The 25,838-nt window shown below is 50.2% G+C and overlaps 1 protein-coding gene across 7 annotated transcripts in view; it reads left to right on the forward strand.

Annotated features, from left to right (window-relative positions):
- GARNL3 (GTPase activating Rap/RanGAP domain like 3) overlaps positions 1-22,795 on the forward strand; it is a 142,974-nt gene extending 120,179 nt beyond the window's left edge. For 6 of the 7 annotated variants that reach the window (XM_032865905.1, XM_032865906.1, XM_032865903.1 and 3 more), the window contains 8 exons: positions 896-1,054; positions 7,535-7,601; positions 14,157-14,264; positions 15,749-15,867; positions 17,776-17,914; positions 18,906-19,121; positions 20,368-20,494; positions 22,327-22,795. In XM_032865905.1, coding sequence (XP_032721796.1) covers positions 896-1,054; positions 7,535-7,601; positions 14,157-14,264; positions 15,749-15,867; positions 17,776-17,914; positions 18,906-19,121; positions 20,368-20,494; positions 22,327-22,504 — 1,113 coding nt within the window. In that variant the 3' untranslated portion in view covers positions 22,505-22,795. The remainder of the gene's footprint in view (positions 1-895; positions 1,055-7,534; positions 7,602-14,156; positions 14,265-15,748; positions 15,868-17,775; positions 17,915-18,905; positions 19,122-20,367; positions 20,495-22,326) is intronic. The other variant, XM_032865904.1, reaches the window with a different exon arrangement.
- Positions 22,796-25,838: the final 3,043 nt, after the last annotated feature.

Below are 25,838 nucleotides of genomic sequence, written 5' to 3' on the forward strand. Positions count from 1 at the left end.
AAGGGTGGGACCTTGGAGGGAAGCCTCCTTGAGGGTCCCTTTCCTGCACTTACCATCTCTTACTTTCTTAAAAACTTGGGTATGTTAAGTGTGAACCATGTCAGACATCGGCTCCCAGGGCCGACTTTGCCTGTAGGTGAGCCAAGCAATTATTTTTGCCAGAGTGAAAGCCTCCTGAATTATGCATATCCTTTTCTGCTAATAGTCAATTTAGGCAGACAGAACTGCCATCACAGTGACATTAAAACAAGTTAAAATCTTGCTCTATTTAGGTGTTAGTCCTCTTAATATAGTAATTAGCGATCTTAATGACTATTTCTGTAGAGCACGTGCATTTCTGTGGCATATCAGCTCTGAAATCGGATTTCCTGAGCTCCAATCTTGGCTACCCCCTCCTGTAAACTCTGCGAATGTGGGCAAGCCTTGTGGACCTCTGAGCCTCAGTCTCCTTATCTGTAAAATAGAATAATAAATAGCCTTACCTACTTCATAAGGTCATTCTGAGGATCCAGTGAGAACTGTCCCGGGCTGTGTTAAGTGCTGTGTTAAGCACTGTGTTAAGTGCTCAGCAAGGTTAGCAATTATAATTCCATTATTACTGAGTCACAGGACAGGGCCGAACTCTCTGGGCGCTAATGAGGGTCATGCTGTTGATTTGGTTTTGTCAGGCATCTTGAGGACAGGTCGTGGGAGAGGGGATTCTGGCACAATCTCTGCCCCTCCTTCTCTGTCCCCACCTTCCCTGCCAGTAAAGGGCTCAGCAGGAGCCTAGGGAGGGAACCCGTACTAGATGGGGGGGCTGGGGGGGTAGCAGGTAGCGGGGAGGGTGGTTGCTGTGAAAATGGCTGCTCCGTGTCCTGACCCCCTTCTCCCCACATCATCATCAACCACACAGGAGATCTGTCTGTCCGACTCTCCCGCGGTGATGACCTTAGTAGATGGGCCAACCGAGGAGAGTGACAATCTCATCTGTGTGGCTTACCGACACCAGTTTGATGTGGTGAACGAGAGCACGGGGGAGGCCTTCCGGCTGCACCACGTGGAGGCCAACAGGGTGAGTCGACAGGTGGAGGGCAAGTGGGAAGCTGAGAAGACGAGGAGCCCGTCTTCTAACCTCCCAAGGCCGCAATTAGGATTTCTTTAAAATCACGTACAACTGAACGCAGTGGTAGTCCGTGATACACTGTTTGGGCTGCACCCCAGGAAATCACCTTCTTGTGGCTCAGACCGGTTCAGTCTAATGGAATCGCCCCATTGCCCTACTCAGCTTTTCTAGATCTCCCCCTGCCCGTCTGTCCTTCCTCATAAAGGAGAAGTGAAGGGTCGAAAAGCTCAACCTGAGTAACTAAAGAAATGAGAGCATTTGTTTGGTCATTCACTCCAGAAGGGCCTTATCCTCTCTCCGTGGTCCAGGCAGGCTCTCAGCTTGGGGCTCGGGTGGTTGAGGCGGGCTCAGCCCCTGGGTCCATCTGCCAAAATCTCCTTAGGAAAGGAGGAAGGGAAGGGACACCACGAGGAGAGAGAAAGAGTATCTCCTTCTAGCCTAGGCTACACAGAACGCAAGCCTGTCCGGGGTTTGGAGGAGATCCGGGGCCCACCTGTAGCTGTACTTGATGCCGAAGATGACTGGGTAGGGTTTGAACATCCGTGCCCCTGGGGGGCAGGGAGCGCTCACCAGCCTTAGACCCAGTGACCTGTCTGTCCCTGGAACTGCTCCGTGCTGACACAGCAGATGGGAGAGTTCCTGGGCCCCTTATCACTGGGGAGTAGGGCAAGGCCCAGTAACACTGGGGCCCCTTGGTGTTTGCCTAGTGTGGACCCAGTCCCCCAGCTTGGGTACCGAGGACACCGCAGAATGGGGACATTGCCTCCACAGAGAACATAGTTCCTGGTGAAGACTTCCAAACCTACAGACGTACTCTAGTCCTGTCCAGCTAGGTCCGAGAGACTACAGAATTCCTTCTAATTATGCTTTACAAGACATACTAAAAAATACAACTTACATGAGGGCACGGCCAACCCAAATAGTCATTAAAAAAATTGCTCATTACTGTATTAAGAAGACTTAACACCAAATGAGAACAAGATTTTAAGAATTAGAAAAATCAGGGGTGCCTGGGTGGCTCAGTGGGTTAAAGCCTCTGCCTTCGGCTCAGGTCATGATCCCACGGTCCTGGGATCGAGCCCCGCATCGGGCTCCCTGCTCAGTGGGGAGCCTGCTTCCCCCTCTCTCTCTGCCTGCCTCTCTGCCTACTTCTGATCTCTCTCTGTCAAATAAATAAATAAAATCTTAAAAAAAAAAGAAGTAGAAAAATCAGAAAAAGAAAAATCTAGGTATAATTAGGGGACCTTCTTGCCTTCCACAGTTATCAAGTACAGATCATCGGTTCCTTCTCATATATTGTATGTATATTTGGTGATGTCCGAACTTGTCTGCAACTGGGGTCCTGCAGCTGGGGTGGCTTTAAAAGCCACCGTTGCCCGTGTCCCACCCCCAGAGATCTTGCTGGTCTTACAGGTGGGTATGGGCTTTGGAATTTTTTAAAGGATCCTCAGGTGATTCTTAAGTTCAGACAAGTCTGGGAACTGCCTGTGTACATTGCTTCTCACCCTGGCTTTAAAAAGATGAGTGCACTGGCCCCACCCCAGGTCAATTACATTGGAATTTCTGGGTGTGTGGGAATCAATACGCTTGTGTCTTGCAAGGCAATGCAGATACAGACCTAGTAGAACGAGTCTGCCCTGAAACTCTTCCTAATTTAAAGCCGGAGGTTTTAAAGCCCTCCATCCTAGCAACAGGGAACCTATAACCTCTCCAGGCGCCCAGCTTCTGAGGAAGAAGGGCCCAATTTGGCTTTAAAAATTCTTGCCCTTTTCGGGGGCACCTAGCTGGCTCAGTCAGAAGAGCATACTGCTCTTGATCTTGGGGTTGTAAGTTCGAGCCCCACGTTGGGTATAGAGATTAGTTAAAAATAAAATCTTTAAAAAAAAAAGTTCTTGCCCTTCTCACTTTTCAAAACCGTGTGACCAGCCAAAAGAGGTAGAAAAATCATAGCCCAGCAAGCAGGTCTTTGTTCCATCAGTCCCTTCCCTGGCAACTAGTTTCCTAAGACTTCACATGCTTTTTCTGCTGATTGTTATTATATACTTATATTTAACACCCTAATAATTTACTAGAGTGTAGTTTTTTTTTTCCTCGTAAGATTCATGAAGGCCCAGGAAAAATCGGATGAAAGATGGTTTTCTTGGGTGACTCCTTTGTTTTGTTTTTCTGAAGGTGATCAGGAATAATTCGAAAATGTTCTGTCTTTTCTTCAATATGCTTTTTAAAATTAAGTCACTAAGTCTTTCCCTAAAAGAAAACCTTTAAAAAAATGTTTTTAAGCCCTTCCCTAGATCTAAGTGGGTGAGCGTGTGTATTCCGACCTCGGTACATCTGCAGCCGCTGAGTGTTTGCTGAGTGGGTATGGATGCTTGGACATAGCCACTCATCTTTGCAAGGAACTTATTGTCTAATTGGAAAGATAAGCCCTAGAGAAATGAAAAAGGTAATGAACAAAGTGTTTTCTAATAGCCAGTTCCTGCAGGAACTGGACTAGCTTTTTTTTCTTTCCTAAGATTTTATTTATTTATTTAAGAGAAAGACCGTGAGAGAGAGAGAGAGAGAGGAGCAAGGAGAGGGGCAGAGGGAGAGGGAGAAGCAGACTCCCCGCTGAGCAGGGAGCCCTATGTGAGGCTCAATCCCTGGACTCCCGGATCAGGACCCGAACTGAAGGCAGACTCTTAACTGACTGAGCCACCCAGGTGCCCACAGGGCTAGCTTTTTACCAAGGCGTTCCTGCAGCCCAGGCCCCGGTGCGATGGAGGCAGGAGAGAGAGAGGCCGACCTCCCCCTAAGTCATTGGGCATTTCAGGATGGTTCAAGTTACTCTATGCATGGCACCAGTATGGATTTCCTGGCCCAGTTTCTCACCTCCATTCCTCCTCTCTTCTCAGCCAAGCCCATTCAATTTCCGTGTCTGCCCTCAACCCCACCTGAGGGTCTAAGAAAACCCTAGGTCAAGAGAGGACTTGTTTAAGAAGCGTCAGAATAGCAAACTGAAACTCAACATCAAGTTCATTATGCCAACAGGCCTTTCGTGACCTGCTGCCCCAGCTCCAATAGCCAGCATTGGCTTCCTTCCCAAAACAAAGGTCTCCTCTGGAAGGAACTACAGACCTGGTGATGAGGTCTAGATCTCTGGCGTAGATGCCGGACCTAAGTCCCCATTCTGACCATCTACCTGCCTAGGACCCAGTGGGTCTCAGTGGGAAGCTCACCCCAAAATCACATGGCAAGTTCGGACACTGACCTAGCAGTGGCTCCCACTTTCAGCAGGGGCTGGGGAAGGTGGGGTGCAGACTTGGCTTGTTACAAACCAGAGCTTTGCCATTGCCTGCAACGCAGCTTGAATCTCTGCACACAGCCATACTCGTCCACCAGTCAGCACGGTCCTGGGACGCCCTCATAGACCCCCGCATGCCAGCAACTCCCCTGGTGTCTGCTACTGCTATGTGCAGACTTTGGTCCACTTCTGCCTGAACTTGCTCTACTCCCGGGATGGCTGCGCGTCCCTCCCCTACCCCAAGCACCTATACAGGCTCTACCTCTAAATGCACAGTTCGTCCCATTCTGGCTTTCCCACTCCAGTGACCCTCCCAAAGTGAGAAGAAACAGGGCCACTGCTGAAAGATCACTTCTATGTCTGGCCCCATGCCAGGGCACCTCATAAGCACTATCTCATGGCATCTGCCCAACAACTGTGGGGCATGCACTGTTCACTTCCTGGTTTTGCAGAAAAGGAAACAGACTCAGAAAGGAGCAATCGCTTATTTACCCAAAACCATACAGCTAGTAAGGAGCAGAGACAAGACTTGAACCCAGGCTCTCCAACTCAGGAGGCATACTGTGGTCTCCAGAGCCACGTCCCAAGGCATGATGAGGGCCAGGCCACAAAGCTGGGAGCACTCAGCCCCTCCTTTTCTCCCTCTGGCTGGAGTAAGTGTCATCCAACTGACAAGTACTGGGACACCTGAGGAGGAACTGATTCTAAGGCAAAGCGGTGGGGACAGGAAGGTTCCCTCTGGGACCCGAGAGTTCAAAGGCTGCTCCCACACGTCACGTACTCCGTTGTTGCTGGTCCCACAGCCAGGTCGTGGTGTCACTGACATTTACTGAGCATTTTCCAAGTAGCAGACCCTGCGCTAGGCACTTCTGTAAGCGGCCTCATGGAACCCTCAGCTGCCATAGGGGCGGATGTCCTTCCTATCTCTCCTACAGATGGAGAAACTGAGACTCTGCGAGGCTGAACAGGTGGCCTAAGGGCACACACCTCCAAAGTGACAGAGCTAGGATTTCCTTTATTCGGTCATGCATTCACTGAGGATTCATTCTGCTCCCACCACGTGCCAGGCCCAGGGCAGATGCTGAGCGAGTGATGGCAAACAGCACGGGCAAGGCCGCCATTCACGAAGCTTATGTTCTACTGGGGAGTGGGGGGAGGGGGTACTGATAAACAGACAAGTAAGTGAACATCAGACAGTGACACACACTATGCAGATCATTAAAATAGAGGGGTACGATATAGAGCAGGGGAGGAGTTATCTGGAATTTTATCCCCAAGTCTTTATGCTCCCAGAGTTGACAACTGAACTCTGAGCCTCGAAGTCAGTCTGTCAGCACCTCCCAAAAGCACCCACAGCTTTCGCTTGTGGTATGTACCTTGTTTTATGTATTTATATGCTTTTCTGGTTTTTTCTTGAGGGGCGGAACCCTGCCTTACTCATTTCTGTGCGCTGAATGGTGCCTAGGACAGTGCCAGATGATGAGGGAAGGGAGGGGGCAGGGGTTCCATCAGAGGGAAGCCGGAGCCAAGGCAGAGGCCCCATGCTAGGTAAAGTAGGAGGAATGCCCCGTACGGAGGGTGGCCGGCCCAGGCGGACCTGGGCAGCATCAGCTCTGGAAAGGGCTAGAGAGGCGAGCTGAGGGGCACAGGCCCATGCTCCTGCCTGGGGAGGTCAGGCCTTGGCTGGGGTGGCCGCAGGCCCCCACAAGACACCCGAGAGCCCCTGAAGAGGAGACTGCTGGGTTTGGGGGAGTGGATGGAGTAGCCCTCAGACATCAGGACTAGCCCTGCTCACAAAAAGGAAGAGGATTAGGAGGAAATTAATCACGTGCAAGAGGAAGATGATCATAGTGCTGACCGGGCAGTGTCAGGCCCTCCTCGAAACCCATGGCCTCTTCTGTGGAGTTCCCATTACAGTCCGGCCAAGTTACTGTCCTTACACCGGTTTTACAGGCAAAGACCCGAGCCCAGAGGTTGCGCTCATTTGCCATGAGCTACAGAGGCAGACAGTAGTGTAGACAGGCTGTTCACTCGGGTCTGCCTGTCCTGAGTCCATGCTCCTGCGCGCTGCCCTGTCCCGCCTCCTGCCTCTCAGGAACTGGTGTAGAATCTGTTGGGTTGAGAACTTGGAAACGAGAGCAGTAGCTCTGAGGAGAGCGTGTGCCTGAGCAGGGAGAGGGAGGGATTTTGAGCTCAGAATAAAGTGTGGAGCTGGAAAGATGAGAGTTTTCCTGAACGAGGGACGAGCCAAGATGTGGAAGCATCACCCAAAGTGGGCGACGGGCAGGAGGGAGGAGATGCCGCATGTCAGGGCTCGAGGAGAGCTGGGCAGAGGTGAGCCTTAGCCAGAGGTCTCCAGTTTGGGGCAGAAGGAAATCTTCGAGCCCAAGCAGGGCAGAGCCCCAGTCACGGGGGGCGGGGCAGACTACTGGTGGAGGCCCACGAGGGAGTGAAAGGAGCAGGGGCTGTGTAGAGACCGGGGGGTTTGAAACTCAGAGACCTAAGCACCCCCAGGCTGAGCACTGTCTTCTCAAACCATTCGCCACAGCCCAGGGAGGCAAGTTTGCCCGGAACTAGGAACAGAAGATGGAACTAGGTCTTCTAATGCCCTTTCTAGGGTGTCCTGCTGCCTCCCACCAGGTGCAGGAGAGCGGGAGAATAGAAGCGGAGACCTGGCCCCGGGACTCTGAGATCGTGCGACTGCCTGCCCACTCGCTGAGGTGTGAGAGTGGGTAAGGCAGTGACGAGGCGGAGGCCTGGCTCAAGTCTGAGCAGGGGCACGGACTCACAAGTCTCACTTCCCTCATCTGTGAAGCGGGAGGAATGCCACACACTCCCCAGGGTCGAACTCCCCCTGCAAGGAAGCTTTGGGAACCGGAGCGCATTACCCAAATGGGAGTCCCCATAACAGAGAAAGCGGAGAAGCCCGTCTCCCCAGAGCTCCTCGATGGGTAGAAAAGATGGTGAAAAAGTCCCAGTGGGGAAAGGCAGGGGAGATGGTTCTGTGCATCATAATCATGGCCACCTGAGGTGGCAGGGACCCCACAGCACCTGAGAGCCGAGGCCTGCCCTGCCAAAGCCTTGAACTTGAGAAAGACTTTCAGCAGTGGCCTCCAGCCCGTCCGCCACCGCCGCCTGTATCGTTGCAGGTTAGTTTCGTCGCAGCTATTGATGTGTATGAAGACGGAGAAGCCGGGCTGCTCTTGTGCTACAACTGTAAGTCGCTAAGTCCGCTCTTTCCCCGGTAATTTAAAGGAAGCCAGACCTAGATTTACCTGGAGCCTTGCTCCTGTGACCTTAACTGCACTCCAGGGAGCGTCTAAAAATGGCCTTCTGGCCTGGCTCGCCCAGCCCTCCTGGTGAGACGGGCCTGCCTGTGGTACCATCTCCAGGTTACAGGGTGTGGCGGTCACTTCCATTTAGGGAGCCCTTACCGTGCGCCAGGCGCTGACCGTTTCACTGAATTCTCATCCTGTTACTACCTGAGCTTCGGAGATAAGATCCCTGAGGCCTGGAGAGGTGAACTGCCTTTCTCGGGATTGTGCGGCTACAAAACAGCAGAGCCAGGGTTCACGTTTGAGGCCGTCTTGGCCCCAGCACCCCAAATTTTAACCACAGTAACTCTTCTACTCTTGGCTGCTTCCAGTCTGTTAATGAAATGAATGCCCAGCCTGGCATATCCAGCCTCACCTGTACTGGCCTGGGGCCTGTGGCAGTATGGGTTCCAGGCAGACCAGATCAAACGCATCAGAGAGAGTCAAGGATTTTCAGCATTTCAAAAGCCAATATGATACTACAATAAAAGGGATCCTTTTAAGGCTAAAAGCAGTGAGATATTTTCCTGGCTAAGCCTGCCCAGTGTAACCAAAGCAATAAAATATTCTTTCCAACCTAGAATTGTATCGATTTCCATACACATGGGGCTGATATTTTGATTAATCTTTGATTAATAGGTATGGGAGAGCTAATTACCAGCTGAGGAATTTGGTAAAAAATCATCTTTTTTTTTTTAAGATTTTTTTTTTATTTATTTGACAGAAATCACAAGTGGCAGAGAGGCAGGCAGAAAGGGGAGGGGGGAAGCAAGCTCTCTGCTGAGCAGGGAGCCCCATGTGGGGCTCAATCCCAGGACCTAAGATCATGACCTGAGCTGAAGGCAGAGGCTTAACCCACTGAGCCACCCAGGCGCCCCTAAAAATCATCTTTTGAGATTCGAGATTTGATAGCCCAGTGGTGAGGAGGCCGACGGGCAAAGCGCCAGGAACAGAGCTCACTGCCTATGCTCCAGTGGGGTTCCTGGGCCCCACGGCTCCTGCCATCCCGGCTCCCAGGTTACAGTGTCCAGTGAAGCAGGGAGGTCACTTCTGTAAGATCTCTTTATGTCTTCTTTCATCTCTTTCACATGTTGTCTTTCCACTTTATTGAAAACTCCGGAAGGAAAAGCTTGCGGTGGGACGCTATACAGATTGATGTCGATTTTTTTTTTTTCCTTTTAACCACTTGAAAGGATGGGAGGGATTTTAGGTGGGAGAGAAGATCAGAACAGAAAGATAGAGCAGGTTATCACAATGGGATGATTAGTCTGAAACCAGAAAGGGAAGGAACACAGAAGCAAACATGGACGATATCCTCTCGGTACCAAACTGGAAGCTCACGGACCCAAGCAGGCAGCGATCCTGTGGGCAGCAGGGGGCCAGTGCCATGGCAGATGTTGTTCAAGAGACCTTTCTGGCTCGAGGAGCCCAGCGACTTCCACTTCCCCGGGCTTTGCTGGTCTCCTGCTTCAGGCTCTGGTTTCATCTCAGATGGGATTGGTGTGTGTGTGTGTGTGTGTCTGTGTCTGTGTGTCTATTTTCCTAGACTCACCAATGCTTCAGAAGGTAATAAGCTCTGTGTTTTGTTTTTTAAGATTTTTTTTATTTATTTGTCAGAGATAGACAGTGAGAGAGGGAACACAAGCAGGGGGAGTGGGAGAGGGAGAAGTGGGAGATACAGGCTTGGTCCCAGGACCGTGGGATCATGACATGAGCTGAAGGCAGACACTTAACAGCTGAGCCACCCAGGCGCCCCAGCTCTGTGTATTTAGATGCTACTTGGGTCAAGACCTTGGGAATCCCAGAGATTCCCAATCCTGCCTCCATCTTACCCAAACTGTGCCACTTACTTCTGTTTCTCTGGGTCAGGAATCTGGTTTTTCTTTTCCATCTCCCTCCTTCCCCCAGCAGGTGGGCAGGTCCCCGGTGAACAAGCCCAGAGAACCAGCTGGTTTTCCCCAGTCGCCCAGGCCACTTCTGTAAGCCATTCCCCCGACACAGTGAACGCTGGGCTTGCCCACTTCTGTCCACATGCCTGTGCCCTGAAGGCCATTGTCAGGAAGATGCTACAGAATGATCTTGCTTCCACCCCCGCCAAGGTTTACAGCTGATTTTCATCAGTTTCTTTTCCATTTTCATTAAAAAAAAAAAAAAGTAAAAAAGCAACTTTTATACACTCAGAGTTTCATATAAAGAGACTTTTCTCTCAGACATGTTAAAGATGAAAATATTTTATAATAGGAATTATAACTTCCAGTTATATGTTCTTAGAGAAAAGTATATTTGCAAGATCAATTTCAGGCGGGAAAAGTATAAGTAGTTCAATATAGCAAGAATTTTATTTCCTTGTAATTAATCTCTATCTTGAATATCGGAGTCAGTCTTTATTTAAAAAAAGAAAGAAAATTTGGCCGTGATCTTAGCATGCAATAATGATTCACTTTAATGCAAATAATACATTTCAGTACTAATGCAAATAATACATTCAGTACTAAGGTGAACTCTGTTTTCCAATGGTATTTTAAAGTTAATTACACAAGGAAACTAGAAACACTCACATGAGAATCAATGGTACTTATTGGCATAAGTACTTATTTTTAAGTACCATTGATTCTCCATGTGACCACATTTAACCTAAGTCTTAACTTCCAGATGGATAACGTGAAGAAAACAGAACCTACCTCTCACGTCTGCTGTGAAGGTTAGACAGGATTCTACATGTAAAGCCCATGACACATTGTCCGGCACAGCGAGACTGTTATTTCCTCCTTTAATCCCAGATTCATCAGAGCATCAGTCAGCATCCAGTTTGATTCGTAACCTCCATAGAGGTTTCTACGTGCAGAAAGGGGACTTTTCTTGTAAAATTTGTTTTAAATTTTGTTTTAAAATTAGAAGTAGTATCTGTCACCCTGCTGGATGGGTGTCAAGGTCACGGAGTCAAGGTCACGGCCTCCTAGCTCCCTCCTATGCCCCAACATTTTAGACTCCTGCCCCTCACCCCAGGTCCCCCATTCAGGCTGCCCTTTTCAAACCCCAACAGACGACTTTCTCTGTGTCAGGCACATGCTAGATTCTGGAGACACAACCGTGCAAGGCACTGCCAGGGACTGCAGTGAGCTCACGGCTTAGGGGACGGCCAGGCACGGACTCCAGCACTTCTGGGGGTGAATGTGCTTTACAGCTCTGAGGCCCAAGAAACATGCTTTGCTTACTTTTCTAAACCAGTTCGGTCTGATTTAGAGCCCCCGTCCTTGGGTGCAGAAACCACCAATATTAGTTATTGGGAGGGAGAGCCCTCGACTTCTCTGGTGTCTTATCAGAGTTCCTGGGGCTGATTCACTTGGAAAGGGGAACAGAGGGGCCTCTGAAGTACGGTCTGGGTCACCTCATCCATGCCCAGGTGACTGTTTCTCATTGGCAGCTCCATTTCTGGGACAGGCTGAGTTCCCAAGGCACGTATGCAGCGTCCCCTGCTATCCGGTGTGCTCTGTTCTCCAACGAGCTCAGGTCTCCTCCTGCCCAGACCCCCTCAAATCCACCAGCAGTCTGCTGTCCCCTGGCAGGAGCTGGGGTGCCAAAAGGCGATAGAGAGGAGATGTGTGTAAGGGACCCGGGCCTTGAGGAACATAACCCTGCTGTGTCCTTCCTGAGCGGGGACAGCAAGGGAAGAGTAGTTCACTCATTCTACAAGTATTTGCTGAGCACCTCATGTTTCCGCAGTGACTAAAAGATAACACACATCCCTCCCTCTCAGAGTGTACATTTTTCAATGGGGCAGATAGCCAGTTAACAGGATAAATAAGAAAAGTTTCTAGTATGTTGAATGGCAGTACATGCTGTGGACATAAAGCAGGGAGAGGGGGCAGAGGCAGGCAGGAGTGGGGAGTGTGGGTCTCCATTTAGGGAAGGCAGAGAAGGAAGGCCTCCTTGGATGGGACGCTCAGAGAGAAGACCGAGGGAGTCAAGAAGGGGTATGTAAAGACTTGAGGAGAGAACATTCTCATATTTCAAGGTGACCCCAAGATGACCGGTGTGGCCACAGCAGCGTGAGTGTGGGCGCGAGTGGATGGAAATGCCCTCTTAAGAGGATGGGATTTCAGGGAGAGCCTGGGGGGTGAAGGACCGCTTAGCTGGTGAGCTGCTGGACGCTTTTGAGCAAAGCGGCGACAGGATGGGACCTAGGTATGATGACAGGCCCAGTTGGGTGGCGGTGTGGAGAACTTCACGGAAGTGGGTAAGGCCGTTCACTTACCAGGTGACTGCACCCGTGCGATGAGAGATGACAGTGACTTGCACCAGCACCCGGCAGTGGAGGTGCAGAGACGGGGTCAGACCTAGACATATGTGAAATTTGAGGACCAAGGTCATCGGTTCATGAATCCAGCATGACATGCCAGGAGGAGAGAAGGGAGGCTGCGGTTTGGGACTTGAGCAACGGGACAAATGGGGAATACCATTTGCTGAGAGGTGGGAAACCAGGAAAAGCAAGTTTGGGGGAGAGAAGATCAAGAGTTGAGTCTGGACAGGTCAGTGCCTCCCCGTGGAGACTGGGGGCCCAGGGGAGAGTGCCCGTGGGAGATCCGCATTTGGGAGCCATTAGCACGTGAGTGACACGGAGTCACTGGAAGCTGGGAAGTCGGAGAGGGATGGGAGGAACCAGCAGACTGAGGAGCCGTCCGAGGTTAGGAAATCTCCCGAAAGACAGCAGTTTAAGTAGGGAATGTGGGTGGGAGGGAGGTGGAGGTCCTCGGAAAACCTTGATGAGAGAGTAGGTGTGCCTGGGAAGCAATGGAGCAAAGCCCACCGCATAGGATGAGAGGGACTGTACGAGTGAGTAGAGACAGGAGTCCAGAAGAGCCTTCCAGAGAATTTCCCTTAGGGGGGGAAGAGAAGGGAGGGTACAGGAAAGAAGGAAGAGAGGTCACAGAGGAGGAAGAACAGTTGCTTTCTAGAAGGTGGAAGAAGGCAGCGTGCTTGCGGGCTGTGGGGATAGACCTGACGGAGAAGGGCAAACGAGGGTGGAGCCCTGAGACCAAGAGCAGATAGGCCCAAGGGGAAAGGGGGGGACCAGCCGCACCTGCACCTCGGAGCGGCCAGAGCCTCGGCACAGCCGTGAGGGGCCACCCTTCGTGCGCGGCTGTCCGCTCTGGGAGCAAGGGCTTCGGCTGAGACTAGAGGTACCTTTCTCTCCCCTAGTGAATCCATTGTAGCAAAAACAAGACAGCACTGACTTTGGCTCATTTTTCCTCTCCTAAGGACTCAGTCTCCTAGTTAAACTATGTAAGGCTATTGCTTTGTAAGCCTAGTGGTCACTTGAAAGGAGTCCCTAAACCCGGATGGGGCAGGACTCTCCCTACAGATTTGACAGGGCAGGCTCCTCAGCTGGGCCGTGGCAGCTGCTGGGAGGGCCTCCTGCTTGGCCCCAGGCAGACCCTGACCAGCAGCCGGGCTGCTCCAGCCCCTGCCCTCCCGCAGCGGGCCTCGATCGCAGCATTCTGTTCTGATCAGGGAAGGGAGTGAGAGTGCTTAACTGGCCTGAGGTTTCTTTTTAGGGTCATGAAAAGATGATAAAATTAGATTGTGACATTGTGCAACTCTGCAAATTTACTCAACTACATTGAACTACTTAAAGGGGATGAATTTTATATGTGAGTTATAGCTCCATAGAACTGTTTTTAAAAATAATTAAAAATAAAACCATATGGCTAAAACATGATGGGCTTCTGGAATAACAGGACCCTTTGCTTCTAGATGGACCTTCTCACTCAGAGAGGATCCGAACCACCTGGGCTTAGGATGAGAGCTCAGAGCAGGCCAGGAACAGAGCAGCTGTTCAACCTGGCCCTAATCTCATTCTGGCTTGTGTTGCCCAACGTGACACAGGCATATGGCTTGGAGTTTTCCTAAAAAAAAAACGTGGCGGGGGGGAGGTGGTAGGGAGTTAAGGTTGCCCACCACACTCATCCTGCCGAGTGAGGCTCAGAACATGATCTGCCTCACAGGATGGCCTCCTCCATCCGGTGTGTGTGTGGGGGGGGGGTCTATCAACGGTCCCTTCTCTGCAATCAAGCACACCGATGTCCAAACCCTGCTCCCCCATATGGTACTTATGGTACTTTGCACTGGCTGTGTCACCTATCCCGGCCTCTGTTTTCTCATCTGTAAATTGAGCGTCATAATGGCATCTCCTTTTGAAGGTTGTTCAGATGAAAGAAGCTGACATGTTGAAAGCTCAGTGCCTGGCACGTGGTAAACCCTCCCAGGGCGGCAGCCGCAGCCCCACCCACCTCCTGGCTGTGAACTTGGTCGTGCCCTCGAGGCAGTGCTGGGACCAGCTCCGTGTGCAGACCTAGCAGACGGGACCCTCTGTGGGTTGCCCGTGTCTTCGTTTAGCTAATGACCAGCTCTCTGCATTGTCTCTCACAAAAAATGAGTCGCTATTGTTTTGTTGCAGACAGTTGCATCTATAAAAAGGTTTGCCCATTTAATGGGGGCTCTTTTTTGGTTCAACCCTCTGCGTCAGATTTCCAGTTCTGTTGGAACCAGGCTCCTTACGCGATTGGTAAGAAAAACCTTGATCGTTTTGTGCTTCCCCTGCGTAGACCCGTCTAACCTGTTCGGTCCCATGTAAGCGAACTCGCTGGCTTACTGCTAGATTGCCATGAGTAACACGAGTCTGATGAGAACTCAGAGTGCTCTTTTTCCTTTTTAATTCTTTGCCCGTTTGTTCCCCTTTGTGGGGACTGTTGCTGTCCCCTGTGCCTCCCAGTTGTGAGCATGTGAGCATTTGAGAGCCATGAAATCCCAGTTTTTAGGACTTGGGGTCTTCCAGTTATCATTTCATTCCTAAGCTTTGCTTCCCTTTTTTTACAATCCGAGAGCAAGACCTCCAGCCCTAAAATACCAGCTGACTCGGTGGAGAAGTACAATGCATTCTGCTCCCTTCTTACATGTTTTAAAGCTTGAAATTCTAGAATCACAGAAAGACAGATACTTTGCCTGTCACTGAAATATTAGGGAATGAGTGGTGGTGCTTCCCTTCTGGGGTTCGGGATTCACATCTGGGCATCTGCCTGGTGAGAGTCAGCTCAGAACCAGGAATGTTCGTGTTAGTATTCTTTTCCCCCAAGAACAAGTATGTCCTGATAGGTGAACATTCGAGAGTCTTGAGATGAGAACAGATGATCCAATCCAGATAATGGAGGGACCAGACCAGTCAGGCTTTGGTGACAGATAAGATGTGCCCCCTACCCCCCCCAAAAAAAACAGAGGGAAGGGGTGAAAATTGCTTTCAGTTTTGAGCCCCAGTGCCGGAAGTCCCTTGAGAGAAGAAGGCTGGAGGCATGGCTAAAGCCAAGGGAGTGCAGAGTTCCCCAAGGACAGAACAAGCAGAGATTAAGCTCATGTGAAGGAGCATGGAGTAGCCCAGGGAGAGGCCACAGGTGACGTCCCAGAGAAACCAGGGTGGTTGTGGGGCCTGAAAGTCAGTGTCATAAAAACAATTTCAAGAAGAGGGGCTGACCTTTAACAAATAACAAACCCATTGACACCACAGCCCCCTGTGAGGGACAGCGAGGAAGGAGACATAGCCCCAGCCCAGGCATACATGGCAGGAGGAGCACAGGGGAGAAGGGATCAAGGGACGGGGCATGAAGACCTGGGAAAGGCAGAGGGTCGGGCCATGGTGGCATCTGCCAGAGGGGAGTGTGTGGCAAGCCACAGTCTGGACGAGAAGGGGGAGCGTCTCTCGGGACTTGGGTGGGTGAGCCTCCAGGAGACCAGGTTTTGAGACCCCAGTGGAAAGGGGACAAAGAGAAACAGAGGCAGCACTCACCAATTTGAAGCAGAAGTTTGGCAACTAAGAAGAGGCTGTCTCAGGAATGAGGCTTTCTTAGAATCGGGGGACATGCCAGGGGAGGAAGGAGAGAAGCAGCCAGAGGAGGAGGGGAGATGGAAGTTTCCAGAGCAGTGAGGGTGACAATGGGCCACCTCCAGGGTCTCAAGCCAGTGGGCTGGCAGCTGACGCGCCCCATCGTTACCTTACAGTATGTGCTTTCCCGTACCTCCTGGCCTTCACCACCGACTCCATGGAGATCCGCCTGGTGGTCAACGGGAACCTGGTCCACACGGCAGTCGTGCCACAGCTGCAGCTCGTGGCCTCCAGGGTGAGTAGCACATTTGAGGGTCTCTGGGAGCCTGGAGCCCCTAAGCTCCGGGAGAGTGCGGACACTGTCTCATCAGGTCAGTCCCCTTGTGTACTGGAGTGAGAATGTCCACAGCAGACCCCTGCTGGGTTTTTGTGCATGGCCCCCTTGGGCTTCCAAATGGTTTTGTTAGAGTGTCACTCAGTGCTGGTAGTAGTTGCGAAGCTCTGGGCTGAAGAGAGGAATGTGCCAGCAGCCTGGGTTAGGTTAAGGGTTCCCCACTGCCCCGAGGGACCGCCCGAGTCCAGAAAAGGGACAGTTCTTCTTTTGCCACTTTCCATGATCAACTTGAATTTTGTGGCCCGTGAAATATGGCTAACCAACGAATCCATGTCTAGAAAAAGAGTTTGAGCAAAACCAAGGGACATAGGAACAGAGATGACTTCCCAAGGTGCCCTTGTCACTGGCACACAAGCCAGGAGGTCTTGTCCTAGCCCCTCCCACATCAGCCCTACACAGTCTGCCCTGTCCCTGACAGACCCAGGTGTCCCCCTGCTCAGCCCCTGTGGTGCCTTCTCCATCCATCCTGACATGCGTCCTCTTTGGGGGTGGGCGACTGCCTATCTGCCTGCCTCCCCTACTATGCTGACAGTTCCGGGACTTGAGGACTAACACAGCGCCAGTGGTGTGCTGGTGAAGATTAAACCACCAGCCCTCTGGGGCCTGGAAGTCAGAGAGTGTGTGTGTGTGTGTGTGTGTGTGTGTGTGTCTAGACACACATATGTATACCTCAGTTGGTTATAAATTTTGCTAACAGAAAAATTAAAATAGCTTATGATTTACAAATAATAAAATATACAGTGTTTTTTAACCTTGAAATCTGTTAGGCCAGTTGGTTCTCACAAAATACTTTTCATTGATTTTTTTTGCTAACTGTGGTAAGTGTCTACCCAGATTTTACAGCTGGGAGTTATAGCCCAGTACATTAATTCTCTTTCCAATAAGCTCGCTCTCATGAAATCTGATACATGATCTACTGTTAAACTATTTCTCACTCTCCTACCGACCGATCATTAAACCAAAACGTCTTTCAATTTCGACACTAGCCTCAACACACTTCGGCTTTCAGTCTTCACTATTAGAAATTGTCTCCATCCCATTAAGCGCAGCCGCTCAACAAAACAACAAACCAAGCTCTGGTCTGTAGCATCTGCCAATGTCCATGGTGTAAATAGTTCCGCCATTAGGACATCCAGCTCCCAGTGTGAAAGGTGATGTAAATCAAGAGCGTGGATCATGGTAAACATAGTCAAAGAATGAGGAATGGTCGAATTCTGACATTTAGTACCCTTGTTTTTACTGTTATTTATTTAAGTTTAATAATGGCTGTGTTTCACTTGCAAAATCCCTGAAAATCGGCACTCATGGATTTCTACAGTTACAAGGCGGCTCCAGTAACTTTTGTCAGTTACAAGGTGGCTCCAGCCCTGCCCCCTGCTGTTCCCGCCAGAGCCAGCACAGGGCCCGTGTGCATGAGTGTTTGCTGAACCAGTGAATGAAAGGTCCGTGCCCCCATCTGTAAGTGGACCCGACTGAACCCCAGATAGTTTCCAGGTCTGACACTGCAGCGGGCCTGATGTTCCTGTTAGGCAGGTGTGCACTGGCTTGGGAAATGGACTCTTTTCTGTTGTGAATCAACAAGCAAATAAGGGAAAGTGTAGGGGACTGGATACCTAGGCAAGGTCTGGGGTGACAGTACAGGACTTTTGCTCTGGAAGCCCCGTGCCCAGGCGCGTTACCATACTGCACACCCCAAGGACAGAGCAGCTGAGCCAAGAAAGGTTGCAGGCTTTGTAGTGATGACAGGAGGGCCGTGGGTACGGGGCCTCCAAGCCACACAGCTCCCTAATGCTTTCTCTTTCATTCTAGTCGGATATTTACTTCACAGCAACCACTGCTGTGAACGAGGTCTCGTCCGGAGGTAGCTCCAAGGGGGCCAGTGCCCATAATTCTCCGCAGACACCCCCAGGCCGAGATACTCCAGTGTTTCCTTCTTCCCTGGGGGAAGGTGAAGTGCAATTTTTACTGTCTTATTAATAGATATTTCCAATCTATTCTGGTTTCTTTTTTTTTTAAGATTTTTATTTATTTGAGAGAGAGAGAGCATGCGCACATGCACAAGCAGGCAGAAGGTCAGAGGAAGAGGGAGAAAGACTTACTGCTGAGCAGGAAGCCCACCACGGGACTCCATCCCAGGACCCCAGAATCATGACCTGGGCCAAAGGCAGATGCTGAATGAACTGAGCCACCCAGGCGTCCCTCCATTCTGATTTCTCTAGTTCATTCTCAAATACCAACATGTGATTACTGCCTAACGAAGTCACTATTTAAAGATATGTATATATAAAGCCTTGCATTCTGAATGCATTGGTTGCATTCTTAAGAAATTCGTGATAACAACAACAACAAAAATCCCATTATGAAAAGAATTGTTTCCATGGGGAGAAGGGAGTTGAGGACTAGAAATTCCAACTTGCCACAGCAAAGGTGTTTTTCCTTCAGGGATGTCAATGATCTGGTAGGTTTTTATAGCCAAAAGGATAGAGTCCTAAATCCTACGGAACACACTCAGCTTTCATTCCATCTGCCTCTGCTCACGAATCCCAAAGACCTTTGCTGTGGTTACCACTTGGCTCTGAGCACCGCGCTTTTCCTGGCCGCTCATCACATCAGCCATTACTCCTCCTGTCCCTGGAAGCACCGGGAATCCCAAGCAGGCAGGGTCCTTCTGGGTGTGCTGCTGCTGTCTGTCCTCCTGGCAGCTGGGCACGTGGAGACAGAAGCAGGGGCATTTTTCACCATGTACCTGTGAAAACGGTGCCCTTAAAACCAAAGCCATCAGGCTTCATCCCTCTGTTGCCCCTTACAGGGTCTGAGAGGTCAGCATGCAGCCATAATTCTTCTTTCCTGCTCCCTGGGTTGAGGAACCAGAAGTCACCCTCGTAAATAGTACAGACCTGGCTCAGAGTTCCCATGTTCTTCTCTCAATCATATTTCAGGTGAAACTCCGTCCAAAAATCTGTACAAGATTCCGCTCAGAAACCTTGTGGGCAGAAGCATCGAACGACCTCTGAAGTCGCCTCTGGTCTCCAAGGCCGTCACCCCTCCCACGGCCATCGGCCTGGGCATCGCCGCCATTCCCGTCACTCACTCCCTGTCCCTGTCCCGCATGGAGATCAAAGAAATAGCCAGCAGGACACGCAGGGAATTGCTGGGTAATGGTGGGCCGTTTTTGTGTTTTTACTGCTTATAAATAGGCCAGCTGGTTTCATCTTTGGATGTTAATCATCCTCGAAAACAATGAGTTAAAAAAAGAAACTTCCCCTTTAACAAGGGATTTATAAACCCATTATAATGCAGCTACACCTAGGAATAGTATACAGTCTACCCCTAACAACGATGTGTCAGTCTGTATTTATTGGTGTGGAAGGCTGCCCATATCAGGTTAAGAATGGAAAAGGCAGTTTACAACACAGTAGATCTAGTCTGATGCAATTTCTTAAAATGTAAGTATCTGTATACGTAGGATTTCCTCGAAAGCGTCTAGAAGGGTTTACAACATGCAGTTCTCAGATAACGTGTGATATTTGAAAGTTTAAATTCACCATGTTTTTGGTGTTCATGGTGCAGTTCAGTTACGATTTCTCAAAGCCCAGAGATGTGGGGGCAGGTCTGTAGGCATGGTGCAGACGTGAAATATTTGGTAGAACTTTCTCTCTCCGTAACACTGATGGGAGATCAGAAAAGCACGAAGCACGTGATAGTTTTGCGGAGGCAAGACCACTAGAAAGACTGTTGTTCCAAATATGGTGAAAATAAACTGAAGAAAAAGGAAGCGATGTGCTAAACCAGTAAGAACTGGTTTGAAACCTAATTGGGACCTGCATGGCCTAAACTGCAAGGACAGATCACCTTAGGGCACCCCTGGCCTGCAGTCCCGTTTCCTGACCCCTGGGGAAGGGAGGCCGGCCACCTGAGGGGCAGGCTTTGACTCCGCCAAAGTGGGTCAGTCTTAGAAGTCAGTGCCTTCCATTGTGCTTTCAAAGTATGCATGTTGCTATTTTAACCCACTATTCCCTATGAAAGCGTGATCTGTAGGCTGCTGTTTTACAAACCACTGTGCTTTTCTGAAATTGAGCCTCAGAGTTGGAGAATTATTGTCTCCAGTGGTAGGATCATAGATTTTCTCTCCTCCTCTAGACCGTTCTGAGTTTCCTTCCTCCCTCCCTTCCTTCCTATGAATATATTCTTTAGGATCAGAAACAAAACAAAACAAAACACCCTTCTGCCTACAAGAAAACCAATTACTTTAAAATATGTACTTTATCAACACTTCCTGACTCTAACCCAATAATGCACCAGTAGCCAACCAAGAAAAAAATAAAAGGACATTTTCTATCTCCAAGGCAGCCCAGTGTTAGGTAATAACCTCCTGACCTGTGCTTCTCCCCTCTAATCCAGGCCTCTCTGATGAAGCTGGACCCAGGTCAGAAGGAGCACCAAAGCCCAAATCAAAAGCCCGGAAGCAATTAGAAGAAAGCCAAGGAGGCCCGAAGCCAGGGACAGCGAGATCAACTAGCAGTGACAGGTATAGCAGGCCGTCCCCAGCTGTCCCTGCTCAGGGTGGTGACCTTTTGGGTCACAGCACTGCCATGAGGCCCTTTCTGCTGACTGATGATGCCATGGCCAGAGAGTCAGCACCCAGCCCCTCTCTGAGGACCCCAAGGCTGTCCCCGGGGGGAAGGGACGCACCAGGCAAGGGGGCAACCTCACAACTCAGTGAAGCTCATAAAAATACATTAAGAGATTTTTTTTCTTTCTTTTCTTTTTTTTCCCCTCACCAGATTGACACATTTTTTTTAAAGATTCATTTATTAATTTGAGAGAGAGAGAAAGAGCAAGCATGAGCGGGAGGGTCAGAGGGAGATGGAAATTGACTCTCAAGCAGACTCCATGCTAAGAATGGAGCCCAGTGTGGGGCTCGATCTCACAACCTGAGCCAAAACCAAGAGTCAGATGCTTACCTGACGATGATACCACCCAGGCTCCCCGACAGAGATATTTTTAAATGACAATGCTCAGTAGGAGGACAGATAATAGGTCCTCTCTAATGCTTCTGGTGGGAATAGAAACAGGGATAGCCTTTTTGGACGTCCACATCAATGAACGGCATGTCAATATCCCATGTCCATGAACATTTGTTAAATCACACTGATTTGTCCGCTAAGAGCCTCCCTGTCCCTCAAGCTCCTGAATGGAGGATAAGGGGGCAACATGTCCAGACTCTAGTAATTCACTCAACACCCATTCTCAGAGCACCAGGCCCTGAGCTGGGTGTTGGGGATATGCAGATGACTCTTGGGGGTCCACAGGCCAGGGGGAAGGCCAACAAAACCACTCTAGGAATTGCAGCATTCCTGGATGGCAGGTGACACGAGGAATGAGGAGTGCGGGCCACCCCCCACCTAGAGCAGGGACGGTCTCAAACACCAGTAGAGGCCGAGCCAGGTCTCATAGATCCAATTAGCATTAGTCTGGCCCAGAGGGAATTGGCATTCACAGATGTTCTAATCCCACAAACTGAGCCCTATTTTGTGGCAAGTCCTGCCCTCCTGGACTTTACATTCTAGTATAGAGACACAGACCATAAACCTGTAAACAATTAAGCAAATTAAGTCATTTTCAATAGTGACAAGTGCTGTAAGGAAATTTTTAAAAAGTGATGGGGGAGTGGGTAGAAATTCTGCTTTGGGAGGGGGATGTCAAAAGGGCTTCTCAGAGAAAGTGGCATTGAGCCAAGCTTTGACTGAATTAGAAGGAATGAGGGGAACAGCAGGGGCTCTGAAAGGCATGGCCTGTTGAGTGGCCAAAGGCTGGGCCTGGGGGGCTTTCACAGGCCAAACGAGTACTCGTTGAATGAATGAACCCCCTGAACTTGGTCAAATTGGTTTTGCAGCTATCAAGAGAGTGTCCTGAGTACAAGAGAAAATCAAGGGGGTGAGGTGGGCTGGGAGGAGGCAGAAGGGTCCGCAGGGGCTGATCCTGTGGTCTGTGGCCCTGCGGGTTGGAGTGTCAGCCTTATTCTCGGGCCACAGGGAGCCCCAGCCCAGGAGGGTTTTAGACAGAGAGTGACATTATCCTGACTTGCCCTTTAGAAAGGCAAAAAACTCCCCAGACACCTCCTATGTGTCACTCCTGGCCTTTAAAACTCCCAATAGCCCATGAGGTAGGGCTGGCTGACTGCAGACCCCATACCCTGTGGGGATAACTCCTGCATGTACCTACCTTTCCCCACTAATGGGTGGGTTGTGGGAGGGGAGATGGGCTTTATGAGCTCAAATGAGCAGGAAACTGCCTGACCGAAGGGGCCCAGGTCGCTAGTGCTCTCCAGGGATCAGTTACGTGACTTTTCTCTTCTAGGATCACCACGGGCTCCTTGGAAAGTCCTTCTGCTCCAGAAGCCAACCCCGAGGGGCGCTACCACTCAACGGGCTCTGACCAGGACCCTGTGGCGGACAGAGAAGGCAGCCCTGTGTGGGGCAGCAGCCCCTTTCAGCTCACAGCCTCCTCGGATGAAGACACTATTGACCTGAAATAAACAGGGTCCGGATTGAGTTTGCCATCTTTAATTTTTCTTATGGAGGTTTATACTCTTTAACCAATTCTGACAGCATTTCTCAACAAAATGTGGCTTTTAGCCCACCCGTGATCTACTGGACCAAACCTTCTGCACACCTGGACGGTTTGGGTCTCTCCAATGTCCGGTGCCATCTTCCTTGACCTCAGTTTCTTTCTGTTCAGGAACCATCCGTCCCCTTGTAATAAAGGTGGTAGATTTCATTGCGGTTTTAGATTGAAACTTTGAATAAATCAAAAATGTTCATTCTTATTTACTGCAACCTTCTCTTATATTTTATATACTTAGATGGAAAAATTATTTTTTCATTATGGTTTTGATTTATGTCACATAATGTGTTTCTTTTATAAAGAAAAGCCATTGCTTTTTAAATTTATTATAAATAAGTTTTCTTTCTGCACCTTTGGCCCCTGTTGCTGTTTCAGTTCACTGAGTTTGAAACCAGCTGTGTCCCTGCCTGTTGACTTTTGAGAAAAGCCGAATGGTTCATTCTTAGAAGCTCCTGCTCCCTCCTTGTGTCTCACAAAGAATAAGAAAGGGGTAGGATCCTGTTAAGAGTCTTAAGATTATTTTGTTTGGTTTCGTTGTTACTCTGCAATCACACAGCCAGCAATAGTCGCTCCTTGCCACCAAAATCACCATCCTCAAGCTCCCTTCCCATGTTCAGGTCTGCTTTGCTTTCTCGTGTGAACCAAGTGATTGTGCTTCTCCTGTCATCACCTGCCTTCCGTTGCTCCCCCCTCAAAGTGAGAAGAAAATGTGGGCTTGACCAAGTGCAAATGAAACCGTGAAATGTCAGCCTCTAGCCACGGGAGATCAAAGGGGGAAACCTAGTTTCACTCACACTGTAAAAATGTTAATCTGTGTGAAGAAGGCAATTTACCTTTGGCTTTACTCTAACGGATTCCGTTTTATTAGCTCTCTTCTCGCCCAAATTACCCACCAAAAGAAACTTTAAATCATCCCCCCATGAAAGCATCCCTGAGGGTTCTTCAGTAAGCCTTCTCTGGGAATGCAGAGAGCTGTGTTTGACATGACCTTGATCTGACAGATATTACAGAAGTTTGGGTCCTACCTCCTCATGGGCCTTGCACACTGTGGGGAGAGCTTCTTTGTCTCTGAAGACAGCGCTTTCTAAGTATAGCCAGGTAGACCCTCGCTGTGCTCAGCATTGCCGTTCCTCCTCTGTGTTTCCTTCTACCCTTTTCATATCTGGGGAAAACACAAGACCCATCGCATGCTGTATCTCAACCTCATGAAAAGTTTTGGGAGTTAGATTTTATTATTGCTTTTCAAATAAGTAAACTGAGGCTCAGAAAGGGACAGTGATTTGAAACTGTGAGTTCTCTGACCCCAGAGCTCTGCTCTCTCCCTTGTCCGCCATACAGAGTCAGGCTGAGTGCCTTGTGTCAGTTGGATCTGACTGGTGTTTTTCATGTTAAACTAATTTGTAAGCTTTATGAGTTTGTCTGTGTGTTCTTTCTGTCCTCCTTTTTTTCCCCCCTGGACTTTCTTGCTTCTCAGCCTGGAATAGAAGAAAACCAAGGGTGATTTAGAACATTCTTCCAAGAGATTGGAAGCATCAGAATGGCCCCATGATTGGACAAGAGTCACAAATCTGAGGAGTGAATGTAGAAAGGGCAAGAAATGGGCACTACTAATCAGATCGATGGTGATTAGGTTATAAAAGGGGGATCGGAGGTGGTCTGGCAGCAAGATCTGCTTACAAGGTCCAAGAGGTGAATGCTGCACCCTTGGGAAGGGAGACCACCATCCAGAGGGCAGAAGCAGGTTTGTAAGGGCCTGTGGCTCGGAGGGCTGGTGCTAGCTGGGCTCACTGGAACATCCCGTCCACATAAGGCCTTCTGCCTACCCCAGGTAGCAATATGCCCGTGGAGTTGGAGGCATTCGTCCACTCTGCAAACACCAGGGGCCCACTGTGTGGAGGAAGAGATCACATCCATTAATGGAGGGAGGGAAGTAAACAAGTGATCACACAGCAGTGATAAGTGCTGAGATAAGAATTTATAACTCGAGCACAAGCTGCTGTGGAAGCATAGAGGGGCAGTTGCCTGTCTTTAAAGATAGTACAATCAGGAGGTTGCACCAGGTCAAACGACTTTCATAATCAAATGGGCTAGCATTTGAGGGCCTCACATGTGCTTGGTCTTTCGTGGATATTGCCTCTGCTTAAAACCATCCAGGAAGGTAGATATTGTCATCCCCACTTAGAGATGAGGAAATAGAGGCCCAGAGAGGGATTAGAAGCCAAACCTCTTACTCTCATAGCCCCGGTTCTTTCAAGAATTACTCAGCACCCCAACTCAGCTGCCTCACCCAGAGAAGGGTTGGGTACAAATGGCCGAGCCCTAACATCATCCTACCTCCGGCAGTCACTTGGGTGCTCAAGTGAAGAAGTTGGCTACTAATAGCCGCAGGAGACTCCAAGACGGCAGGTGTTAAGATGAAGATTCCAGAGTCAGGATGGTCTATGAAGTGAGTGGAACTTAACAGGGAACCTGGGGTTCATCATTTAAGCCCCGATCAGTCACACATATGAGGACCCTGCCCAAAACAGCTCCGCAGCACCTCGAGGTCCTGGTGGTTGTCGGCTCGCAGCCGTCAGCAGTCTGCGGGCTCCGAGTCATGACCCGCACCGAGGTCGGCTGCAGCGCGCAGGGACATGCCTCTGCCCCCAGCAGCCCAGGTTGCGAGAGGAAAGAGAGCGGCCCAGGACATTCCTCCCTGCGGGTGGCAGTGGGCTGAGCTTGGCCAGGCGCGGGGAACCCTGGCCCCAGGGTACCAGTTAACGCAGAGCAGGAACCGCACAGCCGACCGGGTAGCACAGCCGCCGCTGCCCTGAGTCGGTGCGGGAAGTCCCGTGCGCTGTGTAGCGGCTCCACCTTCGTCCTGCTGCTAGCCTCATTGGTTGAAGCTAGACAGAGAGGCGGATCCAGGAGCAGATGAAATCCGCTTTACACCTTCATTGGCTGGTTCCGCTTCGCTTTCTGATCCCGCCCCTGGGTTCGCACCACACTCTTATTGGACGGTTCTACTCCAGGCCCACATACAAACTCCGCCCCACCTAAGCACTGCCTAGGCAGGTCCTAGGGGCGTTCCAGTGGGCGGTGCCAACCGGCTCTTTTCTCCTATTGGTCGGCTTTGATTTGGAGGGTGGTGCCTAGCGGCGAGGCTACCACCGCCTGGCGTTCCCATTGGTCGTCCCCATCCCAACCCAGCGCCTCCTCTCCCCGCCTATTGGCTGGCTCTGCCCAGAGAGGCGGGTGCCGGCTGC

The sequence above is a fragment of the Lontra canadensis genome, unplaced genomic scaffold (assembly GCF_010015895.1).
Source record: "Lontra canadensis isolate GAN:19392208 unplaced genomic scaffold, GSC_riverotter_1.0 scaffold30, whole genome shotgun sequence".
Classification (NCBI taxonomy): Eukaryota; Metazoa; Chordata; class Mammalia; order Carnivora; family Mustelidae; genus Lontra; species Lontra canadensis.